The sequence below is a fragment of the Colletotrichum chrysophilum genome (genome assembly GCF_026319265.1).
Source record: "Colletotrichum chrysophilum strain AFK26 chromosome Unknown scaffold_24, whole genome shotgun sequence".
Taxonomy (NCBI): Eukaryota; Fungi; Ascomycota; class Sordariomycetes; order Glomerellales; family Glomerellaceae; genus Colletotrichum; species Colletotrichum chrysophilum.
In genome coordinates, this window is record NW_026517311.1 from 102357 (window position 1) to 125674 (window position 23318).

Consider the following 23318-nt stretch of genomic DNA (forward strand, 5'->3'; position numbering starts at 1 on the left):
CCCAAAGGCCGCCCTTCACCACATTGATCCACCCTGTCACAGGAATCGCGACCACGCTGTGTCCCATCATCACGGAAATAGGGCAGTATTACCGCGCCGTTGTGGAGTGCAAGGAATGGTCTATGGGGCGAGACCAAGATCTGAGAAAACGACTCCTGGAATGGAAGTCCCCGGAAGGGTGCCCTGTTGTTTCTCAACTACAACAACTGAGTGAAGGGTACAGAAGCATGGGAGATATAATGCTCTACCAAGCGCGAAGCGTGTGTGAGCCCTTGGATTCCATCGATTCATGGATGCTCAGCGAGAAGGTCCACAACGTTATTGAAACCATTACAAATATCCCACAGAAAGACACTTTGCTTAACTGGGTGGGACCGTTGTTAGTTATTGCTGGATCGGAGCTCTAATCAAGCTGCCAAGACCAAAGACTGGTGGTTGAACAGACACACAAACATCTGTTATCGTTCACAAGAATCCCAACCTATAAGAATGCGATGGAACTTACTCGGCATGTGTGGCATGTTCGAGATGGTGGAGGGAGAGTGACCTGGCTCGAATGCATGGTTCAGCAGGGAATTGTATTAGCCTTAGGCTAGATGAATGCGACTCCGCGACAAGTCTACTTCGAGGAAGGATTTCTCAACATAGGTAGCGAAACGAAGTCCTTTCCCCCCGATCTAAGATCAATGCTCTTCGTTCTAAGCATCATATAAGTTTGAATATGTGACGTCCTGATCCCTGAAAAAGGTTCGTGAGCCGTTCCAAGGCAGTGCTTTCCCCGTCGCCTGCTCCAGCACGAATTTCACGAACATCACGCTGGTGTCTGGTAGCCCAGCTCCTCATGCTAGGCTCTGAGTTTGTATGCTCTGCCGAGATTGTAAAGCCCTGAGAGAACCCACGCTCAACGAAACGCACGTACCCAATTCGCTCATACTCAGCCTCGCCAGTCATCGCTGAACCTTTCTCCCGAATGACGAGACAGGCCATCTCAGGACAATTACCGGTCTTCAAGCCGAAGTCCGTGATACGGATGATCTGAACAGGCATCGACCATGGTCCTGATGTGTTGGTAATCGGTGTATCCAACTGAAATCCCCGAGTATGTGTGTCACCTTGAGCAACCCACATGTCTCCAATTACAAGCCAAATTGGACTGCATCCGTATTCAACGAAGACTCCAGGCCATTTAACCAGAGTTCCATGGAGAGCGTAGGTTGAAAGCAAGAGATGCGCGGAGCTAAGCTCTCCAGTGGGATCAATACCAGCAGGAACACACACCGCTTCCAGGACCTCAGCAACAGGGGCATAATCTTCAGTCCCCGTCTTGCCCAGAGAGAACCAACTTCCTTTCCCTGAGTTTAGACAATCGGCATCCGAGTCAAAACGGAGAAATTCTTGGTGCTCGTGCTCGAGAGAAGCCCATGACCAGGTGGGAGCCCTCCAATCATCAGGCCGCCTTCCGGGCTTGTACACGAGCCAAAGCAGATCCAGATGAAGAGAGTCTCTCCAAAGTCCAGCGAAGTATTGGTCTTGATATTGTGGATTCCACATTTTGGCAATACCAGCGAGAGCAGGGAACCTGTCCTTTGAAAATGTCAAGTTAAGTTGTGCGTATTGTTTCACCGCCTGTCTCCAAGCCTTCACACTTTGACCCCATTGAGGCGATTGAAGGAGACAGCTCGAAAACTTGCTGTAATCGGTTTTTATGTCGGTGGTGTCGCTGGTCGCTTCTGCAAGCTCTCGACGTTTCCCTTTGAACTTCCCGTTCAACTCTGCTAAGCTGCCGGCAAAATGAATCTTGTCGGGCAAGACGCTCGCCCCAGACGAAATTTGGCCACACTCGCAGTTTCTCGCTGAATTGCACTCCCAATTGACCTCCGCGCCGGCAAAGTGCACGACTCTCGCGGAAAGTAGCCGTTCTTGATACACCCAAGCCCGTCGAGAAATGGGAAAGAAGTCGAAGAAGCCATCTATGTGAAGGAGATCAGAACAGACTTGTAGCGGGAAATGCGTGTCATCAACATCATTGACAAGCGAAAGCTGTTGGGCCTGGTACTTTGGGTCTGGGGACGAGGTGTAGAGCCCCCGACTAGAGTCGGTCGCCTTAGAAGCTGCCAATGTGACGTAGGCATGCTGGTAGATATTTGCCATCTGAGCTGCTTCTTTTTGCCAGTCCAGGGAGTCATCTTGAATGATGCAGAGGGAGTCGATCCATATGTATTGCAGACCGAGCCTGCGGGTGAAGTCGATGGCGTCTTGGAACGTCCGCGGGAGTGTTGACCAGGGAATTCCATTCTTGAACTGGGAGAAGTTGTCTTTGAGCGTGCGCACCAGGGGTCTTTCGCCCCATGGGTGACTTAAGCATGCATACACCCCCATGGACTGTCCTGTCTCGTGCAGATGTATGTCGTCTTCTCCCGATCCAACATCAATGACCCGTGTCGGCAACCTGGCGATGTCGGCATTGCTGCAAAGAGGATGGGTAGAAGTGCACTCATTGATCCAGCCCGTGATCGTCTGTAGTGTCTCTTCCGAGGCTGTATTGCGAAGGATGGGCTTCACATCGCCCGAGGGCCCTTTGCCACGCCACAAGTTGGGGAACCTTCGCAAACGAAGAGCCAGATCGGCGTCTGCCAGAAGTATTAGCAAGTAGTCGCCAGTGATGCAACAGGTCTTATGCGCCGCGAATGATGCACCTACCATCAGGGACACAAAAGTAAATCGAGTTTCCCCCATCATCGCGGATGGCCTCCGGCGTACGTGGATAGGGAACCGTCCATTTCAGGGACCGGCCCTCAGTCAAATAGTCACCGTAGAGCTTCCTAACAGCTTCGTAAAGGAGAATGCAGAATGGGCAGTCATTTTCCATCTCTTGTCTCCATAGGTCTTCATTCTCCAGGCTCATTTTGCAGCCACGATGCCAGACCTGGCCAGCGTCATTTTGGACCCGCTCACACCATTTCAACAGCGCACTGAGCAGAACCGGCTTGAACGCGAGGGGACTAGCTTCTAGAAGGTGTTGAGATGGAGCTTGTTGATTCTCGACAGATGATACGATTGAGCCCATGATGGCAACTAAGAACTCGCAGGGATTTTGGCTCAAGTTTACAGGCTGTGATGTTGATTGCGATGTCAGGTGTTGCTCCCCTCCCCTTTCACCTAGTGCGGCTGAAAGCCCGAGTCTCGCCTGACCAATCGGTTATCGGAACCATTTTCGTACTCCAGCAAATCAGCCGCTTCTTTTGCTCGGCTGGGTCTTGGCTCTTATGACTTGCAGATGACATTTGTCCAATGAACAAAAGTCAATTTTATCGGAATGGGGTGGACCATCAGCACAATAGAGAATGTGTAGCTGGGATGCCAGCTAGGCTCCTCTTTCAATGCTGACCTTGAATATGATGCAAATCCAACCGTCCGTCCGTCGAAGCTGGTTTACCGTGGGTGACAGGTAGTCTAATCTGAACAGCGAAAATGTCAAGGGAATCATCAATAATCAAGGCGATAACAAATATCAGTGCCGGGTGCCAATATTCATATGCAGCTACTCGTATAGCCAAGAATACAAGACTAGGAGGTGCGCGACTTCAGACGAACAACATGACTTCTTTGGCTGAAAAGCCGGCCGAAAGTATGTTGAATAAGGCTATCACATGACAACATGCAAGTCGCATCTGAATAGTCGCCGGAAGCAATTTGAGTCTTATTTGTAAAGAAGAAAGGTTAGCGGGCTATAAGCACCAATATACTCCGTGCCAATTGCCCCTTAAGATCAATAATCAACTTGATGTTAAAACAGGGAACTCATGAATCGTGTAGTTGTTCAACCCTGTAAACCCCATATGCCGTCCCAACTTATTCAACCATCCAGCAACACCCCTCCACAATGCCCACTCACCAAGGAACCCGGCTTCAGCAGCGATGTAACGCTGACATGACATCCCCTCTCCCCGCGGGTATCTTACTGCATCTCTCCGTCTTTAAACGGCAAGAACACCACTCTCAGGCCGCCGGAAAGCCTGGATTACTCCAACCGATTGGGCCCGTGCCTTGCTCCCGCATGCAAGGAACACGAGGATCTCGCCCCGGAGGCCAGACACGCGGAGAACCTGCAAATTAAACTAAATGACAAAAGCCACGCTCAAGGCCCATTAGGCTTAACGTCGTATCCAGGTGCTGTCCGGCACGTTGCCGCTTTGTTAAAAATGCGGGACTCTGGATTTGCTTTAAGGCTGCTTCCCGCGCTGCTTCTTTTGCTCTTGGCTGTTTATTTGCTTCTCGATACTGACAGGGTTGAAGTTACGATGAAGTCTTTCGGGTTCTTTGCGCTGTCGCTGGCGTCGCTGCCTTTGTGCTTTGGCGCGCCGTCGTTTGAGAGGGTTGAAGATGCTGCTTCGACGTTCCTTTCTGGGTTGATTGCGTCGACACAAGCCATCGAGAAACGGTCCCCGAATGCCTCATGCCAGCAAAGCGACCTTGCGGTTGACCTTGGGTATGCCAAGTATGAAGGCTACAGCAACGCGACGAGTGGGTTGAACATCTGGAAGGGGCAAGTTCACTGTATGCAAGGTTAGGCTCCAGCTGACCATTTTCAGCATCCGATACGCAGCGCCGCCGACGGGCCCCCTTCGCTGGCAACCTCCCCAATCACCGTCTCCCGAAATTTCGAATGGGACGACACCGGCGACTGAATTCGGTCCCTTCTGCCCGCAAAACTACCCTGCCGTGCCGGGAGCACCGTTCATCCCCGGCTCCGAAGACTGTCTTTTCCTAAATGTATATGCTCCGGCTGGTGCCAAAGACCTGCCGGTGATGGTTTGGATTCATGGCGGTGGATACGGCTTTGGTGATGGGCGGCAGGATATGTCGGAAATTCTCAACGCGAACGACAATGGGTTCGTGGTGGTGTCTATCCAATATCGGGTGAGCTTTCCAGTCAATGATTGTTGAGGTTATTGTGCAAGACTAACCGCCAACAGCTCGGTGCTTTCGGCTTCCTGTCTTCTGCTGATGTTAAATCCCGAGGCGCGGTAAATGCAGGATTGCTGGACCAGGCGCTCGCTCTTGCTTGGGTCCAAAAGCATGCCTGCAAATTCGGCGGAGATCGCAAAAGGGTCACGATCACCGGCGAGTCGGCTGGAGCAGGCTCGGTGATGTATCATGCGCTAGCAGCGGACGGCAGTCTTGGTTCGCTGTTTTTCACAAACGTGAGTGATCAATCCCGTGTTGTCATAAGTTCGACTGCTGACTTACGGATCAGGGCATTGCGGCTTCACCGTATCTCCCGTTTCAGTATGGGTTCGACGCCGACTTTCCGACTCAGAGGTACCAATCTTTCGCCGAGAAGGCGGGTTGTTCCTCGGAAGCGGACGTTCTCGAATGCCTCCGAGGAAAGGATAGCATGGTTCTTCAAGAAGCTAGTGCAAACACCACTGCCAAGCAGACTTATGGCCGATGGTATGCCTCTTGAATCTGGCTTAAATGATTTCATTTGCTAACAGATATATCTAGGGCTTTCTCCCCGGTCACTGATGGAGTATACATCAAGAGCCTGGCCAGCGAGCAGTTGACACAAAAGAAAGTTAACGGCGAACGCCTTCTTGTCGGGGTAAGTTGATCCGCGGTTGATGTGATATCATGACTGACTTTAGAGCGAAAGAACAACGCCAATGAAGGCCCTCTATTCGTACCTCCCAACATCTCCAGCAACTCCGATCTCACAGCTTGGCTCAAACTATCGTTTCCCAACCTCTCAGAGGCACAGATCGACGACATCGTAGCAAAGAACCCGACCAAGACCGGAGCAAACGACACCCGCTTCGAAACAAACGGGCTGACGGGTCTCACGGCCCTTGACGTTAGCCAAGCCGGGGCGGGACCACTGCAGCAAGCTATCGTAAGCTATACATCCTCGTATCCCATCAGAAGCGGTGCGCTGACGTGAGCCTCAGAACATATACGCTGAGCAAACATTCGTCTGCCCGAGCTACTGGCTCTCCTCCGCCTTCACAGGTCCCAAGGCTGCCTGGCATTACCAATACTCCGTCCCCTTTGCCTGGCACACCTCTGACGTCCCCGCATACTTTGGGCCGGCGACCCCGAACCAAGGCTCGGAGTTCGTTCTTGCATTCCGAAAGATATGGGGAAACTTCATTACGAAGAATGATCCATCCATCAGCAATGAAGAGGCGAACGGCGCATCGAGCGCTGATTCGGCTGCGAAGAATGGCGCCAGCGAATGGCCAGCTTGGATCGAGACGGAGCCCAAGCAGTTGAATCTCAACCAGACGGGTGGCGTCCCGTATCAATTCACTACGCAGTGGGGTGTGACCGTGACGCAGTTCCAGGCATCTGGACAGGTGAATGCGATTGCTGTCGTGCCCGCGGATTCGTGGGAGGGCGGACGCGGGTCTAGATGCGACTTCTGGAAGACGTTGGCACCAAGCATCCCGGCGTAGTGGGTATGAGGTTCTCCAATGGCTTTGCCGGCTCGGCGAAGGCTCTTTCGCTTCACTATTTGTACAAATTTTACTAAAGATTAAGTGACCAGAGACTTGATGACGCTCGCAATTGGCGGTATGGACGTGAACAAAACGGTGATGGTGCCGAACAAGCTCATAGACAAACTCGACAACGCAGCCGCACGAGGGTCAGTCCGGAGAAGCAGGGCCGTTGCGATCGCCGATGAGTTGGCGCCGAGCGTGACTCCGCGCGTAATATAGTCATCTGTTTGAACGTCAGTCCTTTCATCCACCCACGGAAACCGGACTTCTGACCTTCGGGAATCTTGAACCATCCCAGCATCTGCTGTCCAACAAGCACGCCGACAATGCCGCTCATAATGGCAATCGCAGCTACCGTGTTCGAGTCACCTCCCAGATTCTCCGTCGCAGGAAGGGCGAGGGCGAGCGTCAAGCTGCGAGATGCAAACGCTAGGGATCTCTCTGCGCTGATCCCGATGGCGTAGCAGATCTTAGGGTACGAGAAGAGACAGCCGATGGACATGACAATGTTAGGGAGCACAATCGCGACGAAGTGCTGTTTCAGCTCGCGGCGGTACTGGTACATTGGCAACGCGAGCGACACGATGCTCGCGTCGAGGACGGTGCTGAACATATCTCCAGCGCCTGGGAGGCGGCCAGAGTGAGTGTGGAGCCATAGGTACGTGTAATTCGCGCCTGTTCGGAAAGATTGTAGGGTTGTCGGCAAGCTATCGCCTCGGATCGCCGCCAAAGCCCAGATGCTGAGGACGGAGAAGAGCGAGGAAACGAGCACGGGGTGGAGGTACTGGCGCCAGTTTGCTGGGATAGAGGCGGCGGCCATATAGATGAGAATGATGAGGCTCAGATGGAGAGGCATGCCGTATCCTATCGCGTAGTATACTGGGAAGCCGACGAAAAGGAAGATGGCGGCGTAGATGGTGACGTCGAGATGAGCGCAGATCCAAGCCGCCCAGAGCTGGGCACGTGGCATTGGCAGCGGGACTTGAGGAGGGAGGGACGTGTTTTGGATTGTCAGCGTCTCATCTTCGTTGTCGGAAGCTCGAAGAGGGCTGTTCGTCGCCGGAAGGAAGTTGTGGGTCGCGTTTTGGGAGGTGGGCGGCGGCGCGATGGTGTTGAGGGATAAAGAGGACGGCGCGGCGGAGATGGTTCGCGATCCTGGGATTGAATCGGTGCGCGGAGGAGTGTCCGCGAGCGGGATCTCATCGGTCTCGTTGCCCATCTCTTCGGCGCGTTCGGTGAGAGCGCGTTTCGAAGAGCCGAGGAGGAGTTGGAGGCCGCGGGTGAGGTAGGCGGCGAGGGCCATCATGATGACGAAGCCGATGACTGGAGGGCGTTAGGAGCTTCTTTTGCGAGGGAGGTGGGCTTCTCACTGAAGACGGCGATAATTTTCATGACTTCAATGATTCCAATAGAAGGACTTAGAGGGAGCATGATGAAGGAGGGGGTGAAGAAGACGTTGATCCATCGGAGGGACCAACCAGCCTGCCGGAGTTAGTTGCGGTAGTGTCACTGAGTAGCGAGATCCTTACCGGCACGTCAATAACGGCGACAATGGCCTTTGTTTTGTGGTTTCCAAGGACCAGTTCCGACAGCAGCAAGCCGAAGAACAGAAGAATGAGACAGGCGACGGAAGCTGGAAACGAGACGCCGACGGTCTGGAAGATGACGCTAACGCCGAAGCATGCAGCGAGCATGGCCATGATGCCGAAGGGGACGTAGAGCCACGAGACAAGGATTTTCGGGGCAGATTGAAGTAAAGCCTACCGATAGTGTTAAAAATCCGCGATTTGAAGTCTTTTGATGCAATTGGGACACGGACCAGCTTTATCGCCTCAAAGGCGTCCACGGAGTTGATGAGCCATTGAGGCCCGGCGATAGGGCCGTTGCTCGCGGTCGTCATGGTCGCTTTTGGTGGCTCAGATGCATCACAGGCTGCTGGTCCTCTTGAAGTTCATGAAAATGATCATACACACAATTATATGTATCAGCGGCTCAGACGCAACTTACATATTATAACAACTCGGTGACGTCGCGAAGGATGAGCAAGGTTCGATTCGGTCAGTTATCGCTTTGGCATCGGACGATGTCGCCGTCCAAATTAGTCAATCCGCTTCGGTTTTAGCGAATCACCTCCGATGCCGCGCCGAGACACCCACTGTAAATTAGTCTCTGTGTCAGCGCTGCAGCGCCGTCTGCTGAAGAAATTGAGCTTCCGTGTGATAAGGGGCGCCGCCTGAGATATCTTTGCTCAGGTAGGCCCGCCGATCGGCATGACTTCCGAGGGAACGGAATGCATCCGAACGGTGTCGCTCCATCTGATGCAGGAGCTAAACCCTCGCATTCCTCGCTGGCGGGATAAGATGTGGCCACTGTCAATCTTGAACAATCGCGTTCAGTCTTCGCCCTTTAAATGACAGACTTCCCAAAGTCACCGCTTACTCTTCGCTGCTACTGATGAGGTTCCATTCGACGCAGCAAAAGTCACGCTCCAACGTTTTATCTGTCACAGTATGTGAGCATCGAAAGCACAAAGACTCTCATTTTCTGCGTCTGCGAATACCTCCAGCTAGTAAATGCTTTCCATGCCAAACTTTTCCCCGATTATCGTAAGTCCATATCTCATTATGACCGAGTCCAAAAATACATACCATGGCAGCCGCGTGCCAGTTCGAAAGCAACCCTCCAAATCCTCTCAGATTGCCGTAAATGACAACGATGCGCTGATGTTGCTGCGTTCGTGTAATCCGCATCAAAACTACCGTCGGCGTCTACTTCATGTAGAAATTGGAAGCCAGGACACGGAAGCAAACGTCCTGACGCGAAACGACGCTGTCTTTGATGTTTGAATGGCGCATGTTGAACACACTTTTGGTCTGCTTGAGTAGGTTGAAGACTGCTGTGATGGAACTGACCAGCTGGTCGTTCACACCTTTGACGTTCTCGATTTCAACCCACGTCCGCTGTTGATCGTGGAATACTGCCAAGTTTTTCTGGCGTGCCTCACCTGAAAACGATGTCAGTCTTTGTAAAAGAGATAAAAGTGTTGGCAATCGTAGAGCTGTTTGAAGATGCAAACGTACCTTGCCTCTGTCGAACCCATTCCTTCACCTCGTCAATTGTGACTCCGGTGGTCTGATGTCGGACGAAATGAATTCGCTTCAGGACAACGAACACAAAGACATTCTGGATGTGAGAGAAGTTCTTTGAGAACATGGCAAGCTCATAGGGGCAGAAGGGCAAGTTCAAGTGTTCGCGGCTGTCGTTGGTCACATGGGGCCAACATCTAATCCTGCATTCCAGACTTTTGCACTTCTGGCCGTTGAAGTAAATGCCGATGCTGCGAATTCCTGGCTCGTGAATTCCATAGGTATTATGTAGACGTGAGAGTTCAGTCGCACGAACCCCCCAACTCATAATCACTACGCCTAGTCGCATGTCCAAGGCGAGAATATCTTGGTTGCCGCGCAAAGCGAGGTGGACGTTTCCTCTGAGGGATTCGAACTTGGCGCCGAATTTGTGCTCAATGAAAGACTTGAAGTCTGGAATTGCGCCGCCAAGCTTCATAAGCTCATTGAATTCTGAAGTCTTGGTGAAGTGGCTCGCTTGAAATTTCACCACGCCGCCAGTCGACGAATTGGCTCCTGGCCCGCGAAGTATACATCGCGCATGCACCACGGCCGGGGAATAGTTGACGGCTGACTCGAGTATCATGTTCTTGATCTCAGGAGGGAGGCGTGGAAACAGATGAAAGGTCGAAAATGGTTCAGTCTGCTCTTCGGAGTTTGCTGTGGACAGAGTGGCTGCGTTGCTGACAAGAGCAGCTTCATCAGCTTCGGCGGCGGCAGTGGAGACCGCGAGCGACTCATCGGAAGAAGAAGTGTCTGAGGACAACCGTCCAGCAGAGTGAGTCTTGTTTGCCATCTTGGTCAATTGGTTGGAGATGGCAAATGGGGCTTCCGAAACAAAGTGCGCCTGCAGATGATTAGTCACATCGAGATGTTAGAAAAGAGCCGTTGTTGGGCAAGATAGAGATCGTGTTGAAGATGGGGCTGGGTAATTGCCGGGGGAATTGAAGTATGGGCTTGGTTTTATTTTGAATATCTTGCCGCTTCTGGGGTGGAGGAAGAATCTGTTGAAGGGATCGTTTGCAGGCTTCCGGTTGGCCGATTAAGAGAGTGCGGGCGGGCTGTTGTGGGATGAACTTGAGTGAAAGGAATGATTCAAAACGTAAGGTATGACAAAATCGTTCATAAATTGGTCGAAAGGTGCATACCTCAGTTCGGAGCGTGACTTGCTTGGGAGCGGAACTCGAGCAATTCGCCGGGGTGATATTTCTGGCGGATGGGATGGCAGACGTGGGCTTGATTTGGAGATGTGCGAAACAGGCTTACCGATGGATGGAATTTCAGGGTGAGACTGCTGGGTCAGGTCGGGTTGAGATGCTTTTCGGAAGGTGTCGTGTTGTGGTGAAGCCACAAGAGGCTGGTCGAGTATCGGGGTGCGGGTTGAAGGAAGAGTAAGTCGGCCGTCCACGTGGCGCAAACCCGGAACCAAGTACTTCGGGTGGTTTGAAAACGGAAGAAATCGTGGAGTCTAGAAAGATGAAAGGTGAAGAATTTGGGTGAGGAGGTCGAAGTCCTCCCCTGGGATGGTAGTTGTTGAGGTTGCGGCCCTAGAGGTTTGGGCAAGGCCTCGTTTGTGAAAGAAGAAGGGAGAGCGAGGTAGAGAGGGGGGGAAGATTTTCCTTTCGGATGGTTTTGCTGCTTTTTGAAGAAGAAGCTACAAACACGGAAGGCGCGTGTGATTTCCTACGTCCCCAATTGGAAACTGGAGGAGCCGCAGCTGGCAAATGTCGACTGCCAAGGCAAGAGCCGTTAGACTTCACATATCTCGCCTTCTTTATTCGATTCAGAAGGTGAAATTTCTTTTTGTTTTTTACCTACCCACGTGACATGTATGACACCAAGAAATGTCTGTTTTCTCTTGAAGCTTCCACAAGTCATGGCCTTGACGGACACTTCGTCACTGCCCCCCTCCCCTTGTTATCGAGTATCAATACAAATAGCCACTGGAGATAGTCTTCCAGGAAACCTGATTACTTTCCTGTAAATCAAATCACATGATCCGAATCAAACAAGGTTGGTCAACCCACAGGTCATCCACCATCTGCCCATCCAGCTGTATGTCGTGCTCAGCGTATCTTTGCGTGCCATCAGACATAATACAGACTGCTGGCCCGACAATCCTCCCTTTTCGCACTGGTTTTATGTGAATGTTCTGAGATCCGTTCTGGGTTGTGTTCTCGGATCCCGTCAAACCACCTATCGTATTACGGGCGCCACGGGTGAAGCGATTCATCCAGCTCGACTCAGGGGCTGTTGCAGCCCTCTGGTCAGCTGTTCGGAAAGGCACGTTCCTGGCGGGAGACTCTTCTGCCTGTAATCTTATCACCAGCATAGTCGCCATGAAGCGGCGAGTCTTCTTCCCGCTCATGATTTTCTCATGCCTGCTGCGGTCCTCGCCAAAACGCCACACCGGAACCAGAATGTCGCCGGCCTCAAGAGCACGCGGCCCAAGTCCAAAGTCTCCGCGAACTTTGGACAAAGACCCCGCAGTATCCCATATGGAGATACACTCCAAAGGCTCCAGTTTAAAGATACAGAAATCTTCAAGAATTGCATGTATCTCCTCTACCAAGCCCATCTGATCAAAATCCATCGTCAATGCCGACGAGCCAAGGACGTCAAAAATGGTGCGAGCGATGAACGTTTCCTCAATTGCCCAATCTGGCTTGCGAAACCTGATGGTATTGCAGAAAAGCATTGAAATTGTTTCAATCTCGGCTCTGCAGTCATGTGGTGGTGGGAAGAAATCTCGTAGGATGTCTCTGACTCGTCTCAATGCCATGGGTGACGATACATCTCTATTAGATGTCGGTGAAAGGGCTTGAATCCGCGATAACTCCCGGCCTCTATCTCCACCCGAAGAGTCGTGCCAACGGATGTACAAATGGTCGCGGTCAAAAAAGACTTCTGTGGTGCGATCCTCGGTCCAGTACGGGACTTCCTCGCGGTAGTACGATGCCCGGACTCTCTGTTGAGTGCGTTTGGCACCGGGCTGCAGTCGTCTTCCAAATTCACTGGGCGGAGTGTGAACTGTGGTATGTGGCTGCATAAGTACGGCTGTTTCTGGATAACCAGGTCTGGAGGGATAGTCGAACAGGTCGAGGTTACTCTTCATCGTATAGTACGGGAGGTCCCGACGTCGTTCCTTCGACCAGTCCGGCACCCAGGACGGGAATGTACTGTCAGAGGCCACTGCCAGCTGCCCGAACTCGAACAGATGAAGGAGCATCTGCAGCGCAGTGTTTTGACTCCGGCGGAACATGATCTGTGCAAGTCTTTTGTAAATACTGGTCCATGGAGATTTGTTATAGCCCAGTGTGAATGTCTCGTCCTCAGGAATGAGACCATACAAAGCCGCGATGCGATCTTGTTGTTGTGCACATCCGGCTGCATGAAAGTTCCAGAGCAGCTCCAAGATCGGCTTTCGTTCGCTGACCAGGTTCTGTGTGACGCGCAGCTCATAGCTTACCACGCGTTGCACATACTGAAGTCGCTGGGCTGCGGATACGAACCAAGAAAGGCCGAGTGAGTGTTTCCCGCAATGAATTTTGGCTTGGCGAGCTAGACACGCCTCTTGAATGATCCAGCGGCGTGTGAACCATGCCCGAGTGAGAAAGATTCTCATGTGAAAGATGTAGTCAGGGCCGAGGACCTTCTCCATCGCCGCAGCCGTCTGTCGTGCCATGTCGACGGGGAGCCTGGTCTTGTTTGGTATCATGGCCACGACACGCAACGCGGCAAATAACCTGGCAGTCATTTCGTCTTCGTCGCCTATCCAAATGTGGACTTTCCTAGCACCTTCGTAAATCTCACCCATCAGGGGCACCTGCTGCGCCTTTTCGTCATCGTCTTTCTGATTCAGGCAGATAGCGTCGATCCATAGGTAGCGCGGCTCATCCGGCTTTCTCATGTGTCGCAAGAGTGAGTCGACGATCGGGGTGACCATGAGCCGGGACGAGCCCTGGTCAATGAACAGGGGATGCGAGAAGACGGGAGAGCCCCAAGTGTACGACACGGCTGCATAGTCGCGAGTTCGATCGAGAGCTCCCAGTTGTCGCGAGCGACTGTACTGACTTATTGAGCAATGCAGAGGCGCATCAGGCTCCGCGGCAGGCTCGAGCACAATGACGCGGATTGCATCATCAGTCCAAAGAGGAGAGTATTCATACTCGCGGATCGAGGCGAAGTCCATCACGGTAGCTTAGCATCAAGTCTTTGATAAAACGGTCTACCACATGAGCTGCGCAACTGCAAGCCGAATGGTTTGCGGGGTTTTTCGCGCCGCTCATGATTCTGACATGGGGCCCGGTGTACCGCATGCTGATATGATAGGTCGACCGTGAGATCAGGCTGGTCGATCGATAAGCTGGCTCATGGTCCAACAGCAGATATCCTTGAGTTTTACTATCGGGAAGGTTACTTCTAGCTACTGTGGAGTACTTATATCAGGCCAAGTTCTCTATTCAATTTGACCAACTTCACTATTACTGTCGCCCCTATTTTCCCTGTCGTTCCTATCCCCATCGTCGCCGTCCTTGTCGTTCTTGTCGTCGCCGTCGTCGTCGTCCTTGTCGTCGCCGTCAATGCTCTCTACCCGTGCAGAAAGCAAAACTCATATCCTTTTTCATAATAAATTGAGAATCATTTGAGCGCGATGATATTTTGCTCTCATTTCAATCCGGGATGAGCGGTTCTGTTTTCGAAGAAGAAATGCCGCCGAATTCCCTGTATCTCCTTCCCATTGCTCTTTGGGCAAGCTGTCGTCCAGACGATTCAGTGACGGCGCATACATGCTCTCAATCCAATTTCTCGCGTCTTTCAAACACATCTAGCAGAAGCATCAAGGTCTCGTATCCAATTGAAGCATACGAGATCGTGCTCTTGAGCCCATTCAGGTCCGTTCCAGCGTCGTTGCGATAACACCAAAGATAAATGATTGGGTCTGCGGTTTTAGTTTGCCGAAGTGGTCACCCGTGGATAGCGACGTAATCGGAAGCCGTGTGAAAACTTTCCTTTCTCTTGCCTGGGCAGCATGGCCATATGTCTCCATCATTCTACCTCGGTCTCTTCGTACTCCGCACGCGCTTGGTCACGTTAATCAGCCTTTGGTCGTCAAAGGACCGATTCTCACGGCCGAATTTCGGACTTGCTCCGCTCGATATCCGTTTGCAGCGATGAAGAAACCGAAAACCTCGTATCGGCATCAATAAACAGCTCACCAAGTACATCTTCGGAGCCGAGCGGAGTAGGAAGAAAGAATCTCCTCAAAACTTTCGCTCGACTGCCGAGAGCTGGGATAGATGTGGTTGAGATCGACATCAGCACTCCCGTCGTTGTTATCGGTGATATTCAGGGGCACAGCATCGGTTTTCCCAAACCGCTCCTCCAATTGCTTGGAAACGGGACGGTAATCCTGATTGCAGGAGGTGACTGGAATGCCAACGACTCTCGCGACCCAGTTCATCCGAACCGCAAAGTCGATGACGAGATAAGCTCCGCTCTCGAGCACCGGTGCCGGGTGAACTCCCATCAAGACGGATAAGCATAATTTCTGCCGTAACGATGTCTTCTTTCCAGCTCAAGAATTCTAAGTTGCAACGCCAACCTCGTGTTTCCGCTTCCAAGGCCATGAGCATTTCTCACTCCCGCCCACTCTCAAACGCCGCTTCTTCCCACGATCGACGCCTCCACATTCCACCCACACCCCCTCAAACTATTGCGTAGTGTCTTGGCCCTGCAACAATCTCTCACACCCAGGCCGGATCCGACAACATCTCCTGGATGCGACCCCACTGAACCGGCTCTCGCGTGCAGAATGCAAAGAACAGAAGAAACTTTCACGACCTTCTCGTGTTCTTCTCGTGGGTTGTACCAAAGATAGCTGCAGCTTTCCCTCATTCGTTCTGTACTATGAACGCCAAAACGGCGAGCGCACGCGGATCTCACGCCAAGGCCGTCCGCATTCGTCGACCTTCGGGATTCGTCTTCGCGATGTTGCTGAACCTTCCTGATGATCTCTGTGAAGCGAGCGGATTCTATCTTGACCGTTTCCGGGTCTTCACCCTTGATGAAGCTTTCGACATGAGAAGTCTTCATCGAAAGAAGTGCCTATATCAAGACTGCATGAGCCGGTCCATCAAGCCTCCTTTCTTCTCATCATCACAACACCATTCACAAGAACAACAATCACAATCATAACAGTCTTTCGTTTGAAACCCCACATTCGCTCACAATGTCCCGTCTCATCCTCGTCGCGGCCTTCTTGGCTGGCGTCCAAGCCCAATCCTCTTCGACCCAGGTCACCGTCGTAGTCCCTCCGACTACCACCGTCACCCCTGGCACCGTGTCCACTGTGACGCCTGCCGGTACCACCGTCATTGGCTCCGGCACTGACACCACTGTGACTGTCCCGGCATCTTCCACCGTCTCCGTGGGAACCGACTCCTCCGTTGGGACCGTTTCCTCCGTGATCACTCTGCCGGGAAGCGACACCGTCACGGTCTCCGCGCCGACATCCACCACCGTGATCACGGCCACAGACGCTTCCGGTGCTACTACCGTCCCAGTCACCACCTCAACTTCCTCCTTCATCGACCCCGGCTTGTCTCTCTCCACGACCTTTACCATAACCACCGACACAACCATCCTCACCGTCCCTCCGGCGGTCAACACCTCCCTTCCGGTGCCCCCGGTTGATCCCAACCAGACCTTCATTTCGACCACAGTCGTCATCGGAAACTCGACGACCGTGATCCCCTTCGTCCCGATTCCGCCTACAGTCGCCCCCGTGCCTCCTCCTAACAACGGCACCGTCCCTCCGTTCAACAACGGCACAAGCCAGCCCACCATCACCCTCCCTCCTCCCGTCGTGACCATCCCTCCCCCTACCGTCACGACGACATGCAACTACAATGGCACTTGCAGCATCGTCACCCTCCCGCCTTGCGTCACAGTCACAACTTGCTACGCCAACGGAGCCTGCGTGCCCGTAACAACTATTACCTACCCCATCACAACACCCACACCTCCTATCGTCCTCCCTCCTCCTACGACTCAGCCGTACGTGACCACCGCCACACGCTGCCGCTTCAACGGAACTTGCGAGACCATCACCAGAACCTACCCCGTCCCGCCTATCGTCACCACCGGTCAGACCACCAGGACCAGAACCTACACCACCTGCGATTCTAGCTGCCGAGTCGTCACGACCGTCCAGACCTCAAGCTACACCCGTGTCATTCCCCCTGCCAGCTTCACCACCCGCCCTACTGTGCCCGGAACTCCCCAGCAACCTTCCCAACCTGGCGTCCCTGGAACTCCTCAGCAGCCGACTATCCCCGGCCAACCCCCCGCTCAGCCCTCCGTGCCGGGTACTCCTCAGCAGCCTTCCCAGCCCGGTGTCCCCGGCACCTCCCAACAGCCTTCTCAACCTGGTGTCCCGGGTACTCCTCAGCAGCCTTCTCAGCCCGGCGTGCCTGGAACTCCCCAGCAGCCTACTCAACCTGGCGTCCCGGGAACCCCTCAACAACCCTCTCAGCCGGCTGCTCAGCCCCCTGTCACTCCGGGTAAGCCTACTACTGCCGCGCCGCCCGTTGCCACCGGCACCAGCCCTGGTTCAAGCCCCACGCCGGTGGTCACCGCCGGCCAGAAGGCCCTGCGTGTCGAGATGATGAGCTTGGTTGGAGCCATCGCCGCGGGCATGATTCTGTTCTGAGAGAATCATATCACTTCATGAGCATGTTGCATATGCTTGGAACAAGAAAAGTCTCCTTTTTATTTTCTTTGTCAAAGGCCCTCTAGAATTTGGCCGGAAGAAAAAACATAGATCGCAATAGAAGTTGAACGAAGGGGTCTCTAGATAGAGATGATAATGACCAATAATATTAATGATAATACCTTGTTGTGTTTATGAGTGACTTGTGAGCTACCATTGTGCTCTCCATCTATGAACCTCTTGTTTCCCCGTATGTCCTTCAAGCAACCTCTTTGGCCGGACTGCCGTTGTCCAATGTCACTATCGCCCGGGTGGCCATTGCTGTCCGCCAGAATATTAAAGATCCCTTTTATTTACGGTCACCGAGACTTCTTGGACCCTGCGAAGTCTTATTACTACGGTCGAACAAGGTTCGGCAACTGCAGGGTCAAGCAAGCATTTCAACCTTGAGTAGAGACCTATAAGAGGCGATTTCCCTAGCATGTAACATGGGCTTAAGACATGCAGATTATTCCGACATTGCAGTCTTGCATCGCAGCTTCGTATTGTTGTCCTTGATTTATCCCGAGCAACAAAATTGCGATGGAGCTGTGCAACACTCGAATCGCCAATATGGGGGGTATGGAATGCGAGAGCCAAACCCTCCGCGGAATATGCGTGATTCTGGTCAGTTTTCTCTTAGGCCTTTTCATTCATGCTCTTCTTCCCCAACGACGCACTACTGCGCCATCTGAAGGCCAAGAATCCGACGAAAGCTCAGGTGGTGATCAGCCTCATGACGCTGCGCCCTCCGAGCCCGCCAGGCTTCCGACAACATCAGGTATAGATTTACCCGCCACAGGCGTTGCCGATGGCATCGTGATGGAAACTCGGCAGCAGAATACAGCCCTCGTTTCCACCGTCAAAGCCCCCAAACATCATGCGATAGCTATGGCTTCTCCGTCGCTGGTCAGCACGCCTCTTGTCTTGACTGCCGAGCCTCGACCACCGTTCCAACCGAACGTTCGAAGCTTGACGCAGATACCGAGAACTACGTTGCCGCCGTGGGAAATTGCTTTCGAAGCCAACGTCAAGAACAGCCGCCTTTTTCACCTCCCGGAAGAAATCCTGCTTCTTATCCTGCAACTCGCCGATATTCCAGACTTGTACATGTGGCGCCAAGTTTCCTTTACATTCTGGCGCATCTACCAGAGCAAGTATTTCCGGAATTTCCATCGGGACGGCAAGTTGTTCTATGAAATCGAGAAGGAGGGGCTAAAAGGCTTCGAGCACGATGAAGAGACTAAGAAACGGGCAAGAGACCAGGCGTATTGCGATAAGTGCATCGCCAAGACACAATCGAAAAAGATCGTCAGTCCCATATGGAGCCTCCAGTTCAAGACGCTCTACTGTTCTTTCTGTCGAACAGACCATCCTCGATCCTGGTTCTCGCACAAGGAGCGTCAAAAGAAGTATGTCGGCCTTCGCTGTGTTTCATGGGAGGGGCACTTCCGAGCCTGCCCTCACGAGACTGTGTCTATGCCGTTGATCCTACAATACGTCGATCGTATCGGCATAGCCGGCAAGGATCGCCACACATACCACGATATTGTCATTTGTCAGGTCTGCCAAGACGTCGCTGGCAAGCTCGCGGGAGAGGATATCCGCACTCGCAACCACATTACTCCCCCAAAGGTTTCGTTATTGAACGCAGGGCCGGACTACCGAGACCGTTCTCAGGTCATGTTCTTGATCGATTGGACACTACCTGTCTTTGAGATTCCCGAGGACCGTGATGTTACATACCTTTTCCTACTACGGCGCTTGAGAGAGTTTGAGAAGACATACGGCGACATGCTTTGCCCGCACCTTCCTCTCGAGAGACTTCTCGCGCCTTTTGACTCGCGCCTTTGTGTCTGTCTAGGAGGCGATAGAAGAATCGGGGGCATATCGCCATGCGAGCGCAACATCGACTGGGTGGACAAGCATCACCCAGCTCGCGGTTGCAAAAGAAAGGGCACTACTCGGATCTCGGGTGTTTTCCTGTCCCAAGATGACAAATACCCAGCCAAACACGAAGTCACATGTAGAGATTATTGTGGAAATTTCATCTGGACCAGAAAGGACCGCTTCGTGTTTCTTAGCAGGCATACAGCTTCTCTTGTACATGCAGACGGCACTGGAAGGCCGTGGTATGCGCATGCCAATAATTTGCTGGAGCCACAATCATACGGGGCAAAGGACGACATCGAGGCGAAGCATGTCTTATGGTGCGATGATAAGACCTGCAGGAATGGCAGGAAGTGGAAGGATAGTAGACACTGATTTCGATTCAATAATTTTGCAACTTAACACCGATAGTCAAAAGGCTTCCGCTCACGGGCCAAGTAGGAGGAGACTAGTGGTGATCGGATCGACATGAACGTGGACGCTAGCTTGGGCATCCACAATTTCAGCGGAGAGGATCATTTTACAACGATCACTCAAGGCAAAAAAGAAGACTCAGGCATAAGACCACGCACAAGCTAGCTTAGAGAATACAACTGAGGTACGAAGATAATGAACAATCTTTTCACTGATATCGAGCCGTCTGTGACGGACTGAGGCTACCTAGGTACGCCAAACGCCAAGCCATTCCTGCCTCCGGAGATATTTTACAGCCACAATTACGCACCACGGGGCTTCGCCTTGGCCGCCGCCTTCTCCTTTTTCTCAAGCTTCTGCTTCTTCTTCTTCTCTTCGTTCTTAGCATCCAGCTTGCGCTTGGCGTCGGCCTTCTGCTCGTCCGTCTTGGGAATCACCTTGAAGAATCCGTCTAGGCGAACCTGCTGGCTGCTCTTCAGGTTCTTCTCCAGTCTAGCTCCTGCAGAGCGCACACGGTCCTCTGAGAATCCCTTCTCGGTGACGAGGAACTGCACAAGACCGTCCATATCAGGCTTCTCCCACTTGAAATCGCACAACGGGTCGTCGGCCGGGCGGACGTCAGGCTTGAAGAAGAGCTCGCGAGCGTCCTGGTAGGGCCAGTCCTCGGGGATCTGGTATTTGCCCTTGGGGTCTTCCTTGATCGCCTCCACCAGCTTGTCCAGAGTGCCGTGCTCGCGGATGAGCTTCAGGGCGGTCGAGGGGCCGACCTTGGGGATCGGGTCAAGGTAATCGCAGCCGAGGAGAATGCAGAGATCGACGAACTGTAGGGTCAAGTCAGCGAATGACATCAGGGCGTTGGAGAGAAAGAGTACTAACCTGCTCACGCTCCATGCCCAGGCCCTCGAGCACCTTGTCGATGTGGACTTCCTGAATGGGCTCCTTGCGCTGCTCGCTGAAAGTCAGGTGGCGCAGGAGAATGGGTGTGTCGAAGGTGAGGGTATCCATATCCTCGCTAGCAGCGGCGTAGACCTTGCCGGCGCGAGCCAGCACGGCACACTGCGCCTCAGCTTCGGTCGGGGCGACGATGAAGGGGATGCCCATCAGCTTGAGCAAGCGCTGGCACTCGGCATTGTGCTCGCGGGTGACGCGGACCGTCCGTCTGGAGAACTTCTCGACGTCCTCGGCCGTTCCAGTCTCCTTAGCCTCCTCGAGGTTCTCGTTGGCCTCCTGCTTGCGCTGGAATCGCTTGGCCAGCTCGCCAGACTTGAGCTTGGGCGGGGCACCGTCGAAGACGTAGAGGGGCTTGATGCCGTTGTCGACCATTCGCAGGGTGCGGTAGAAGAGACCCATCAGATGTGAGGTGGTCTCGCCGCTCTCGTTCATGAGCTGCTGGCCATCAGATCGGACGGCGATGAGGAAGGAGTAGATGCTCATGGACCTGGACGCAGAGTCAGCGAGGGGCAGTCAACGACGGTAGGGGAGGAAAGAGGAAGACGCACGCATCAATGGCGACTTTGCGGCCAAAGTGGGCCTTGATCTCGCCCTCCTTGATGGCATTGGGAGCCTCCTCCTTGATGATCTGGTAGAGGTTTTTGATACCCATCTTGCTGTCGTGGTCGCGGGAGTCGTTGGATGCAGGGAAGTCGAAAAGTGCGAAAGGTTGACGCGCCTGGTGAGGTCATGACGCGCCGCTGGACGCGTTAAGTGGCTGACTAAGGCTTCAGGCAGTCTGTGCGCACACCCCGGCCACGGAAGGAGGCAGCGACAGGGATCACGATGCAGGCAGAAGGAGCTCAAGACATGGAGTTGTGTCGATTTTTGACGTCGTGATGATCTTTTGCCGTGTTGAGCATTTTCGAACGAGTGCTTCCAGGCAAAATTTGTGACGTAAAAATCCCTATGTCCCAAGGCCGCCGAAAAGGCCAACAGCTGGTCACACGCATCGTGGTATCACTCGCTCTGTTTGCCTTCTCCTTCGCGATCTCCGTTGCTGCCCTCGTTGCCTTTTCCCATATCCGTTGCTGTCTCTGGGCTCTGTCTCTGGGCTTTGGCTTGATTCTCGCTCTTTCTTTCTGATGTCCAAATTGTAGCTCAAGTCGTGCTTGACCACCTCTCCAGCGCTGCTTCTTCAAGTCCAGAGGACGGTTGTACTCGCTTCGTGCGGCCACTTCCGGGGATCTATGCCTGTAGTGGAAATTGCGATGGATTATCAAAGCCTCAGGGCAAGGGAACATGTGCGCCGGGATGGGAAGAACGAACTGGAAGAGCCACAGCCAGAGGCCAAGTGCTTGGTGTTGTGTGAATCGTGAGTTAAGAGGCCGTATTATGCTGGTTTTTCATATTCTCGAATTTAGCCCCAAGAAAATCGGGAGCGGTCGACGCAGATGCCTCGCGATCCATTTGCAAAAGCTGTTGTCCGCGGCCCGCCGAAGATGGCCACGAACAGTCAAGCTGAGCTTTCCGCAAGTGGCACACTATCATCAAATCCAGAGACCCGACGCGCTTTTTGTCAAGGAAGACTTGTCGCACCGACTCGCCCAGCGAGACCTTTCCTGGATGAACCGTGTCAGAGGTGGACTGGTGACCTGTCAAGCATCGGGTACATCATCTGAAATATCACGGGAAGCCAAATTTTGCATCACAGTCAAGTCAAGTGGCGCTTATATCAGTTCCAAAGTCACGATGGATAGGGAAAAAGATGTGTGTGTGAAGTTGTGTTAGTGGTTGCTACGGAGCGTGCCATTCGTGCATGCCCAAGGTGAGAGACCAATCCAGCTACCAATCTCAAAAGCTGCTACCAAGCTGTCCTGTTCCAATGACAACCTGCCCAAGGCATTCCAAGTCCTGTTCGATCCCAAAACGTACCACCCAAACACTTAGCCCGGATGGCTCATTCTGTGAAATCAGATGGCAAGAAGAAGAGCCAAGCCGGCGACGAGGCCAGCACCGGTCTTCTCAGCACCCGAAGAAGGGATGGGAGTGATGGTGCCAGAGGCAGAGACAGTGGGAGTCATGACAGCAGAAGTGCTGCCAGACGTGGTGCCAATGGTGGAGGTGGCCACGCTGGTGGTCTCCTCAGTGATCACCGAGGTCTGAACCAGAGAAGTGGTGACCTCAGAGGAGGTAGCCATGGGAGTGGTCATAACCTCAGAGGAGGACATGGTCGAGGTGACCTGAATCCACTCACAAGTGGTGGTGGTCACCGGGCGACAGACCTCGCTGTTCATAACTACAGAAAAGTTAGCAAATGAGACCAGAAAGAATAGAGACAAGTGAAAACACGAAAACACGTACCAGTGAAGCCGTTGCCGCCAGTAGGGATCGGCTTGTGAATGGCATCGCCGAGGACAGTAGTCAAGACCGGCTGAGCTGGATGAAAATGAAAATTAGCCAGGGCGTTGTGGTGAGACGGGAAAGGAAACTTACGGAGCTCGGTGTTGTCGGTGAGCTTGACACGCTGCTGAGCAGCGCCACGCGTGGCAAAGTGGCCAATGATGGCAACAGAAAGCTTGGCGTTCATAGAGAACTTCATTGTGCCGGCTGGTGATGGTTAGAAGGACGAGAGAAAAGAGAGGGAGAAGCATTTGACTGACCTGTCGAGAGTGGGTAGGTTTTGGGTGTTTGTGAAGGGTTGAA

At 53.1% G+C, this 23318-nt stretch overlaps 6 protein-coding genes across 6 annotated transcripts; 2 read left to right on the forward strand and 4 right to left on the reverse strand.

The window, feature by feature from the left end:
- Nucleotides 1-5398: 5398 nt before the first annotated feature.
- Nucleotides 5399-6455, forward strand: COL26b_004078 (uncharacterized protein; the record flags this gene model as incomplete). Its single annotated transcript, XM_053176960.1, has 4 exons — nt 5399-5454; nt 5509-5605; nt 5762-5893; nt 5949-6455. 4 exons carry the CDS (start codon nt 5399-5401, stop codon nt 6453-6455), a joined length of 792 nt encoding a protein of 263 aa, XP_053039029.1.
- Nucleotides 6456-6535: 80 nt separating this feature from the next.
- On the reverse strand, nt 6536-8400 carry COL26b_004079 (uncharacterized protein; the record flags this gene model as incomplete). Its single annotated transcript, XM_053176961.1, has 5 exons — nt 6536-6723; nt 6756-7823; nt 7871-7982; nt 8030-8260; nt 8320-8400. 5 exons carry the CDS (start codon nt 8398-8400, stop codon nt 6536-6538), a joined length of 1680 nt encoding a protein of 559 aa, XP_053039030.1.
- An 868-nt stretch (nt 8401-9268) lies between these two features.
- Nucleotides 9269-10421, reverse strand: COL26b_004080 (uncharacterized protein; the record flags this gene model as incomplete). Its single annotated transcript, XM_053176962.1, has 2 exons — nt 9269-9504; nt 9581-10421. 2 exons carry the CDS (start codon nt 10419-10421, stop codon nt 9269-9271), a joined length of 1077 nt encoding a protein of 358 aa, XP_053039031.1.
- A 5436-nt stretch (nt 10422-15857) lies between these two features.
- COL26b_004081 (uncharacterized protein) lies at nt 15858-17339 on the forward strand (the record flags this gene model as incomplete). Its single annotated transcript, XM_053176963.1, has 1 exon — nt 15858-17339. The coding sequence occupies one exon, from the start codon at nt 15858-15860 to the stop codon at nt 17337-17339; it is 1482 nt and encodes a 493-aa protein (XP_053039032.1).
- A 2645-nt stretch (nt 17340-19984) lies between these two features.
- Nucleotides 19985-21285, reverse strand: FEN1 (Elongation of fatty acids protein 2; the record flags this gene model as incomplete). Its single annotated transcript, XM_053176964.1, has 3 exons — nt 19985-20503; nt 20559-21120; nt 21182-21285. The coding sequence occupies 3 exons, from the start codon at nt 21283-21285 to the stop codon at nt 19985-19987; spliced, it is 1185 nt and encodes a 394-aa protein (XP_053039033.1).
- A 1300-nt stretch (nt 21286-22585) lies between these two features.
- On the reverse strand, nt 22586-23214 carry COL26b_004083 (uncharacterized protein; the record flags this gene model as incomplete). The annotated part of the gene is made up of 3 exons (XM_053176965.1): nt 22586-22911; nt 22977-23051; nt 23109-23214. The coding sequence occupies 3 exons, from the start codon at nt 23212-23214 to the stop codon at nt 22586-22588; spliced, it is 507 nt and encodes a 168-aa protein (XP_053039034.1).
- Between the last annotated feature and the right edge of the window lie 104 nt (nt 23215-23318).